Consider the following 10,507-nt stretch of genomic DNA (forward strand, 5'->3'; position numbering starts at 1 on the left):
AACTTAAGCCAGTGGGTTTTGCAGTTTTTAGCAAGTAATTATTCATAAATAATTAATACTTGTGGTTTTGTCTGTATCAGCACGACTGCATACGTGAGCTGTTGTTCTCATGGTAATGAAACGTCACAGCTGAGGGGTGTAGTTAGAGCTGGGCGATAGAACGATAACGATATGTATCGCGATATAACTTTTACTCGATAGAGAAATTACGCTATCGCGATAGACCTCGCCGCTCTTGTCCTCAAAAAAAAAAAAAAAGGTCAGCCAATCCAAATTAAGTAGCGCAGAGCCGAACCAATCACAGCCGCAGCGTCACGTAGCGTGACTTGTTAAGTACAGCACAAGTGCCAAGCCGCACATGTGTTTGTTTGGGAAGCAGCCAGCGGGTAATGGAGGAAATGAGTGTGCCGACTAGAAAAATCAACCGAGCGTGACCGAAGAGAAAACAGATGATGGTTCCAGTGCCGGAGAGATTGTCAAACGGAAGAGCCATAGAAGTTCCGTAGTGTGAAGGTATTTCGGCTATTTCAAGTCTGACAAAAAAATAGAGTAGCGTGCACTGTAAATTGTGCCGAAAACAAGTCTGGAAATACAATAAACTGGTGCATGCGTCACACTGTGCGCCACGTTATTGTTTCGGTGAAATGAATTTCTACAATACTGTTAATTCTACTCTCTGCAGTGTTTAGATGCTTACATATACACACAGTTACTGTCCGTCCACACATACGACTCGGTTCTGCTTCTATGCCCCAGCTTTGTTTACTTTTTCCCACCGAGGCTTCTAGACTTCTGATTGGCCAACATTTCTGCACGGTTAGGAATCTAGCGCCACCTGCTGCTTTGGCATGTTCCTAGCAGCGTTTTTCTTCATTTCTGCCTTTATGTGTGGACGGGATTATTTTTTAAAACGAAAACGGAAAATCTCCGTTTTCAAAAATACCCGTGTACGTGTGGACGTAGCCTCAGTCTCTGACTGGAAGCGCTAATTCGTCATTCGGCTTTTGTCAGACTAAAGTCACTGTTAAAACTGTTTGAAAAGCTCAGCTATACAACAAGGAGAGATTGAGAATTTCCTTTTAGTTCTCAGTTTATTTGATATTGACAAAAGTTAGTCAGTTTTGTCTGTTCTTCTGTAAAACAAACTAAGATTTATTTTTAGAATTAATATTTTGTTTCTAAGTGGAATTGACAATTTAGTCTGTTTCGTTTGTTCTATTTTGAAACTTAAACGCTTTAGCGGCTGCCTTGTGTGTAGTTTGCAATATTTGCCTTTATTTATCTGAAAAAGTCTCATGTTCCTTAAGTACATCTACCCTGTTGAACTTATTATGGGAAATAAATATTTAAATAAAAACAAGCTGCTGATTATTTCACATTTTACTTGTGAGCAACGGCACATTTAAATCTTACAAATAGTTATTTGGCTCATATCGTGATAGATATCGTTATCGCCTGAAATGAAAAAAACATATCGTGATATGAAAAAAATCTCATATCGCCCAGCTCTAGGTGTAGTACAAACAAATTTCCCCATAGCCAGGCTTTCTTTGCCTCTGCTGGCTCAACAAAACCTAAAACCACAATTGGAGATAACAGATATGACAACAGTGGTTCTTATCGTTCTCTGTTAGGCGAGGTTTTCTGAGTGCTAACAAAGAGGGCATTTCACAGGTCACGTGACTCTTCTTCTTCTGCACAAAAGGTTCCCTATGTCTGTTGCCTAGTCGATCAGAGATGTTATCAGATGATAAATTGGTGATGCATGAAGATAACATAAATGACAAGAGATTAATGCTGCAGAAAATGATTAATCTTGGGATTTATCCCAGAGCCATAAAATAAACATTTTAATTCAAGTTAATTATTTTAGTGCTGAGTGAGCCCTCTGAAACTTTCAGCTGCTCGACACGGCACTTTAAACCATTAATATGACTTTGTAGTACACCCCTCTGGCTGGATACACACCGCACTGTCAATCGATTCATTACCGATTCTAGTCTTTTGATGGGATTTAACGATAATGGAAACACATAATACCATAGGACTTATCCTTTAAAACGCCCTTAATCATGCAGAAACAGAGCCTTCCCTTGTGTCAAAACAAGCAGCATGTTCACCATATCAACAGGACATGGCAGTTTGCACACAACAGTTAGGCAAGACTTAAGATCTTAAAGAGGAGAGGCACAAAGCACGCACAACTAAAACCCACAACACTGTAGACGATGTAACGATACGGCAGCTCCACTTTCATTTGCTGTCTCGCCCGTCTTACATCGTCCATGGGCAGCCCAAATAGTCGGCATAAGAAAGGAATAGTCACTGCTTTCATAATCATCCTCGTGACGAGGAGTACGGCAACTCCGATGAAGAAGCGTAGCATGGAGCGCAACACCAAGCTAACGCTGAGTGATGGCAATGTTAGAGGAAGCGATGACAGTGGAGGATCCAGCTGGAGGCCCAGCTGATAGTTCACGTGGGAAGCTAAAGCAGCTCCTGCCCCAGTGCCCAGAGCTTGAGCTGTATCGCCCCGAGAGGTGCTCCACGAATCCAGAGAGAAAGCCACAAGTCCGAAGCCCACATGTGATATGACAATCATAAGTGGAGCGTAGCTGCCCATCATGTAGTAGTTGTCAATCTTCCCCAGAATTGGTTGGAAGAAGGCGAGAATAAGGAGGGTGTACAGGAAGCCAGTGATTACCTCCTGAAACACAGGGACATAAATCATTGTAAAGCAGCAAGACAGTTTCGGTAGCATTTAAGGAAAGACAGAGTGCTGACAAAGCATATTTAGGGCTGATGATATATGTTTAATAACAATTAAACTTTTTTTTTTTTTTAAAAGTAACAGTAGTACACACATCCAATAAACAACCAAATAAAAAATGCTTTGCTGCTACCTGTCCTGTAGGAGGTGCTACAATTACACTTTCCTCCATGAAACATGTCCTTTAAGTTGCAGATTACTCCACAGTCATAAAAAAGTCCAGTTAGGATCAGGTGAGGTGCTGACAGATGAGCAGGTGTTACCATTGGAGGAAGCAGTATCTCCATAGAGCTGCTACCAGGTCACAGGTTTGCAGGTCACAGTATCTAATCTAATCTCAGCGCTTTAATTTGTTTATTGGCTCTGTTAACATCATGTTCCATGAATTATAAATGTCAACTTCATACTTATGTTATAAATCTGTTAATGGGCTTAGCATTGTGTTTTAGTGACAATGCAGAAATGCTAAAATACTGCATCTTCAAATTATATTTAAATAAATCCAGGAAAAAGTAATAACAATTATTACTAAACCCTTCTCAGGATTATTTCTTTTTCCAAATTCCCAAGGTTTCCCTAATTACAATAAATTTTACCTTTTCCCTAAAAAGCCAGCCTGAAAGACCATTAACCAAAGGCCAAGAGATGTTTTTTATCAGAGGTTTCCAAAACCCAGCAGTATGGTACGCAGATTAAAAAGAAAAAAAGAAAAAGAAAAAAAAGCACTTACTTCCTCTAACTGCTACACGCAACAGGAAATGTATTAAGTAATCAGAAAAAAATGAATTTGATACTAACAATTGGAAAAATAATGTTTTGTTTTCAACTAAAAGTCATCTGACAGCTCCTCTCACTGCAACAGTTGGACCGAAAGTAATTTTAAGTATGCATGCAAGTGATATCTGAGATATGCACGCCACTCGCAGCAGGTATCGTGACAGTGGAAGTTCTCAGAAATGCATTTTGCCTTACCAAAGTTTCATATTGAGGCTACACTAAGACTATAGTATAAGAAGGCAAATGCCTGCAGGCTATAATGGAAGTAAAAGATGCTGAATGAGGATCACCACTGAGAACATTTAATTTCAGGTTAAAAACTGCAGCTGCTTACCAGAACGGAGTGCATCCCCATGTAGACTCGGCTTACACAGACCAGGACACTCCAGCTGAGAGCCACACAGAAGCCCAAGAGGAAAGGATACTATAAGAGAAAACAGAGAATGCATTAAAAAAAAGCTGAGAAGATGTCTTAATTGGAACAAAGCCAAGCTACCCAGGATGTTCACCATCAGTGGAAATCACAGCTTTAAAAACTGCTGTGATCAGCAACCTAACGCATATTGTATTTGAAACTGATGCAAGGGTCACTGAAAACGTGTTGTGAAAACAACTCTGAGTCTCCATTAGTCTGCCCTTTGTCACAGTAGTGCATCAAAAGCTGAATGCTAACATCAGCATGCTCACAATTGCAGCAATGTTGAGACATCTGTTTACCATGATTAGCACCTTACTCAGCGTTTCCTGAGTAACATGACACGACTATCAGCTGAGAATGGCATCACTTGTGTAAACTAAATGTAAACTAAACTATTGGTAGAGTAAACTACGACCTGATTTTATCTGTGCGCGAAAATTCGAGTTAAGCTTGATCAATATTTATCGTGGGTGGACGTGAAAGAGTTACAGATTTCCTGGAAAAAGTTGTTGAGATATTTAATTCAGAACCACAAATGTCAGCTTCACCGTGGTGCAAGACGAAAAAAAAAATTAGCTGCTTCATCCTCTGAACCAATCAGTTGGACTGACTGAAAAACCAACAATCAATTCTAGCAAATATTGGCCTTGGAGATGGCTCTCAGCCTATCAGCAAATAAGAAGCCATTTACCAATGGCAGTGGCCAATGATTATCTCTTGTTCCATATTAGCTTTGGCTAAAGATTTAAAAATAGTGCAAAGAAAAGCTGGAAGTCTTTACACCAGCTGGGTTATTTTCATAAAACCTCTGGCACAAAACGGATAATAAATAACACCAAAAAACAAAAATTAAAACCAAATAGCCGCACTGGCTATCAGCCAAATTGTCATCTATATATTTAGATAACCCTCCCGCCATACTATGACAGCTTTTATGGCGTATATCTTATCTTTTGAAACCTTTTGTAACCTTCTTCTCTGAAAATTTTCACCTCTTCCTCTGAAGTCCTGACACTGCAGCAACTTAACACGGAAGAAGGTTCATGCAGTTCAGAGAGCTACATTCATTCAGTTCAAGGCCTGGTTGCAGGTGTACCATCAACACACACTTAATCAGGTACTGAGCGCTTCCTCCCTGGTGCTGACCTTCCTTTCTCTCTCTTTCCATTCTTTTTATCTCTCGGCACAAACCCCCCTTTTATATCCTCTCCCTCTCTGTTCCTTACTTTTGTCTCTGCCATTGCTCAAAGAAACGACACAGGCCAAATTCTTAGGCAGCTCCTGTTTTTGTCTCTGCTGTGTCCACAAAATAGAAATAACAGTTTAAGAAGAGACATAATGGACCCCTGTTATGTTTGCTTCGTGTACTTAGGCTTGTTTTACTGTACCACTGTACCACAAAAAAGATTAGGTAAGCATTAACTGTAGTTTTATGATGAATTCACTACTCAAAGTTGCATTTAAGAGTTGTTGCCACCTCTATTTTGGGACAGAGTCCATTTCTTTTTTTGGTCATTTATTGATTAAAAGTTCTCATCACTCAATATAACCCATTCACAGCTTTAGACACATGTTTATCTGTATTCATTGATGCGTTTTAAGTTCAAACCATTTTAACTGACTATGCAGGCAGTGGATCCCTTTTGTTTGGAGCATGAAGGCTGGAAAAAAAATGTTTTGTGTTCTTCGATCTGGTCGAACTGGACTTCCCCGCCCACTTTCCTAGAAAACCGACTCAATCACAGGATACCTTTGACACTTTCTCCTCCCAAAGCGCATTCATTGCTTCCTGCACTTGCTCTGATATTGTGATATTGTTCATTTAAATAAAAACAAAACACAGCTTGGTTCTTTCTCCTTATGTGAACCTCTGTAATCCAGCTGTCAGTCCACTTCTTTAATGTCTTGTTAGGGGCACAAATCAAAGCATACAGCTTTTGTTACGATTTGATCTAAGCTGTGCTGTTCTTCATTAAAGACTGGTCACTGAAGACTAACTGGGATTTAAATGGCAGTCCTTCAGTCGGATTGGCCGGCTCTTTGAGACCGAGGGGCCCTGCACAAAATAGTGTATGCTGGGCTTTCTGTTGGTTTGCGCTTTTCAATGTCAAGTTTACATGAAAAGAAAAAACTAAACAAAAAAGAAAACATTTGGACCCCATCTGGGAACTTGGCACCTCTGCCCACCTGTGCCGTGAATTATCAAAGTGTCCTCATATCCTGTGTTAAAGCTAGACCTTTGAAATCTAAGGCAACATGAAGAAGAAAAGCATTTACAATGGTGTTCAAAGAGCATGCCTTGACCTGGAATTCCACATTTACAAATCATTTCTGAAGATAGCATGTTTCACTGAGTAGCATAAAAATTGGAAAAGCTTTGTATTGAGATCGCAGTAAAAGTAAAGCAAGCTAGTATTTGACAGATGCTCTGAAAATATTCCAAAATGAGCATCTGCAACCTTTAGAAATCATTTTTATGGCTGAAATATTACAAAATAAAAAGTTCACCAAGTGTCACCCTGACACAAAAAGAACTGAAACTGCTAAAAGGCATGCTTACGCAGCATTTCTCTTGCATATCCCGCATATTTTATATTTGAGCAACCAAAAATAAAAATGTTGCCTTTGCAAAGTAGAATCATTAAGAGTGCAGTTTACAACAAGGTTTCATAAGTGGCCTGTACTGGATTAAAATTCATTTTTGTTTATCAAATGTCCAAATAAAATAACAGGAAAATATATTAACTTTTTTTTTTAAGTCAACACAGACTCATGTCCTTGAATATATGCAGATTAAACAAGCAGTCACCTGTGTGCAGTCATATCACAAAAGTCTATTCTAAGCCAAAAAGTTCTGCTATACAGCTGAAAGTAACATCTAGTGCACCTGCAAATGCAAACATCCTTTTGTACAGTCCTCCAAAATCCCAACTGCACAGTGATCAGTGTTGATGACCCTGTGCTTCAGAGTTCACCGGGAATGTGAGAAGTGTGAAAAAAAGCATCAAAGAAAACAAAAATACAGTATAAAACATACAGGCAGTGGCTGCAGTGGACATTTTTTTAAATTGTTTTTAACATTTAGTTTCACTTCAGCTCTTTGTATGTTATAGCTTCAATCTTCTCCACGGCTGGCTAGTGGACTGACAACAACACAAACATGAGTAGCCCTAAGACCGGTTGCACCACATATTTTTTTACACTGCCCAATCTGACAAGAAACACTCTTCAGCAGAGAGACAGGCAGTCCAAAAAACTGCCAACTGACTATTTACAGGCTGCCATAGCTGAACAATAATTTCCCCCTTAACAGAATACAGACTTATGTGTTGGTCTTAAATGATAAATTCTGATAAGCTATAGAAATCTCTCTTACTATTTCAGTTTTCTGAAAGATGATTATAATTTTAAAGGATGATCCACTTTGCAGGACCAGCAGATGTATCAAATAGCACTTTGTAGTAAAAACATAAAGCAACACTGGGGATTCAAACTCCAGGGGTGTAACAGTGTGCATACAAAGCATATGCATCCTGTTCAGGCCTGTTCCTGTCCAGAGGAAAGCCATTGTGTGGATTGTGCCTTGAACACTCTGCTATGAAACTGGGACAAGTGGGATCTCTGTTTTTCCACAGACAGTCGGAGAGTACTGGAGTCTCTCTACAACTTTAACTACAGTAATCATAGTTTTATTTGGATTGATCATGCTGACCACCATGCACAATGAAACATTCAACTCCCTAATTGTCCATTCTGGGACAGAAAATACCCCCGCTGGAGACAAAGATCTTTGGGGTTGTGTCCACTGTCAAACTCTAACAAATCAAACAAAAAGTTTTTTGGTTTTTTTTTTTTTTTTTAATTGCATATCTTATAATAGTAAAATATCAAACTGCTGCTACAGACAAACTGAGCCAGTGAAGCTCTGATCTAGTCACCTATAGGTCAGTGGGGAAAAACTTCTACTGGACACTGTAATTTAGTTGGTTTTTTTTTTCTTCTGGGGTCTGTCTAGCTATATATTTATTAGTCAAGCTTCTCGGATGAGAGGTGAAACGTCTTCAAGCAACTTAAAGAAGTCCAGACGCTTTTCTTTGCAAGCTCCTTTGACTACGATGACCTGGATGACTGAGAACCTTCACAGACATATATATTTATTACACTTTTTTAATCCGATTAAAGCACCTGGACTGTGTACATATGCTCACCTGCCACCGTCCGTAGGTCAGCATGAAGAGACAGAAAGGCAGGGCCGTGCCCGTCATGGCGTGCGTGGATGGCATGCTGTACTCGGAATTGTAGAAGACCTCCACCTTTACCACAGGAGGAGAGGCCGGTCGGGACCAGCGGATCATGTCCTTGGTGGACTGTCCCACGAACAGGTTCCAGGCCCAGACCACGATGAGTCTCCGGCTGACCAGGGCGTCGATGTTCCATAAGACGAAGGGGAAGAAGATGATGAAGAACATCTCGTTGCCCAGCTCAGTGCCAAACGTGAACAGGTAGAACAGAAACTTGTTGTGGATCAGGAACTCCTGACCGGTATCTCCGGTCAGTGAGTTCCTCCGGAGGGGTTTTGCTATGGTGGTTTCTGAGTCTGCTGCTGCTGATGAGCTATCGGGCCCGGTGGTGTCGTCTCCCAGCATCCCGTTAACTTGCGGCGTGGGACCATCTCCGGCTGCTCCATTTCCAACACCTGCATCTGAGCTCTTTGCACCTTGCTGGACCCGCTTCCTCAACCCCGGACGGTCCGGCTCAGACACCCCGCTGTCCGGTGCTTTCGGTGCATCCGGAAATGTTCCTTCAACGCCGCAGAAATGTTGAAACCTTGCTACAAGTTCTGGGTCCTGTAGATAATTACATATCTGCACAAACGTCTTTACAAAGTTCGCCATATTTTAAAATAATTTATATCAGTTAGCAAACAGGAGTTAACTCTATTTAGTCATAAAAAGCGAAGTTCATTATCCAGGAAGCTAGACAGAAGTGCAGCTCGGCGGCCGTTGCATTCCTCTCAAACAAAATACCACAAACCGAGCTAGCAGAGCGGCTAGGAACGCCTCTATCTGCTACCTGCAACCAAAGCACCGACCTTGAATGACAGCATGGAAACTCTGGCCCCGAGCATACAAAATCCGTGACAGTTAACCATTACTTCGCAGGGTATGTAACGCGAACTCATACAAACAACAACTAACTGCGTCAGGCCGTTATTCCTCGTTTTGCTAGGATTCTTCTTCGTCTGATTTAATGTTGTCAGGCCAATGCACATGTTCAGCTAGCACCCCCTGCTGAACATGTTGCACATTACACATGATCCACATGACTGCAAGACGATGATGATGTGAGGCATCCCGTCTGATGATGACTGATTAAAGAGATACATTAAGACACTTCCTCTGTAGTTTGGTTAGGTTAGATCACACTACTACATGTTGTTTTTTGCGTTCTTTGCATAGCACTAGCTTATATCAAATATTTATTGACACACACCTGTCAGAGATTCATTGTAGGTATGAATAGATTTGAATAGCTTAAGAAATTGATACACAAAAAAGAAACATTCATTTATTGAAACATGTGCAAATACTGTGTATGAGGCAAAAATAGAGTTCTAATGAGCTCTAAAATAATTTTTTGGTATGACCACATTTATTCATCAACACAGCCTGAACTCTTGCAAGTTTTAAGTTGTCTTCGGGAATAGTTCTCCAGGCTTCTCGAGGAACTATTAAAGCTCTTCTTTGGATGTTGACTGCCTTTTGTTTTGTTGTCTGTCAAGATGATCCCACACTGCTTTAATAAGTTGAGGTTCAGGCTTTGGGAAGGCCAATCCATGACTGATGGTGATCCATTAAATGTTTTTTCTCTCCAGCTATGTCATTATTGTACTGTCAGTGTTTTGGGGTTCATTGTCATGTTGAAAAAGGCTCTGGCCAGTCAGGTGCTGTCCACATAGTATTGGGATTTGGATCATAATATGAAATTATTTTTCTGCATTCATAATTCCATTAATGTTGATAAAATCTCCAACACTGCTGGATGAAATGCTGTCCCCACTCATGACAAAGCCGTCACTGTGTTTTAAAGATGACTGTAGACACTCACTGTTGTGTCTCTGTCCTAACTGTTGTTTATACATACTGTCAATGATTTGAGCCAATAATTTCACATTTGGATTAATTACTATTCTATTTGAAAGCCTGGAGAATTATTGCTTTTGACTAAAAATACAACAAAAAAAGCCTGGCTCCTTGGAAGCAAAATGTAAAGAAATGAAGACTTTTGCACATTTATGCATCTCCAGCTTCCTAATAAACCCATGAAAGGATGACCTGTTTGAATTATACTTGAACAAATTCCTGATATCAGATGTTTCATCATCATGCACGTTTTCTGAGTATTAAAAAGAAAAAGTATAAAACCCCATATTTTAACACGTATTTTAAATACAAATACGCGTCCAACCCCAGCATTTAAATTAATGCGGAAAGAAATCAGACATTTCAGGCCAGCTCGTGCGTCTGGACGGAGTTATGTAT

General features: G+C 40.2%; 1 protein-coding gene across 1 annotated transcript; it reads right to left on the bottom strand.

The window, feature by feature from the left end:
* Positions 1-1,517: 1,517 nt before the first annotated feature.
* Positions 1,518-9,221, bottom strand: LOC147312542 (sphingosine-1-phosphate phosphatase 1-like). Its single transcript, XM_086263986.1, has 3 exons — positions 8,174-9,221; positions 3,882-3,971; positions 1,518-2,707 (listed from the first exon to the last, which is right to left on the bottom strand). The coding sequence occupies exons 1-3, from the start codon at positions 8,858-8,860 to the stop codon at positions 2,156-2,158; spliced, it is 1,329 nt and encodes a 442-aa protein (XP_086120112.1). The 5' UTR covers positions 8,861-9,221; the 3' UTR covers positions 1,518-2,155.
* Positions 9,222-10,507: the final 1,286 nt, after the last annotated feature.

This window comes from Aulonocara sp. 'chitande type north' Nkhata Bay, linkage group LG15 (genome assembly GCF_057382095.1).
Source record: "Aulonocara sp. 'chitande type north' Nkhata Bay isolate Kocher_YH1m ecotype deep benthic linkage group LG15, A_spYH_male_GT1.1, whole genome shotgun sequence".
Lineage (NCBI taxonomy): Eukaryota > Metazoa > Chordata > Actinopteri > Cichliformes > Cichlidae > Aulonocara > Aulonocara sp. 'chitande type north' Nkhata Bay.

Bases quoted from the DNA above. Each gene is read 5' to 3' on its own strand.
- LOC147312542 (XM_086263986.1), bottom strand. From the start codon at position 8,860: ATGGCGAACTTTGTAAAGACGTTTGTGCAGATATGTAATTATCTACAG. The intron at 3,972-8,173 runs GTGAGCATATGT...TTTCTCTTATAG, and splicing joins TGACCTACGGACGGTGGCAG to TATCCTTTCCTCTTGGGCTT. The intron at 2,708-3,881 runs GTAAGCAGCTGC...CCTGTGTTTCAG, and splicing joins TGGGGATGCACTCCGTTCTG to GAGGTAATCACTGGCTTCCT.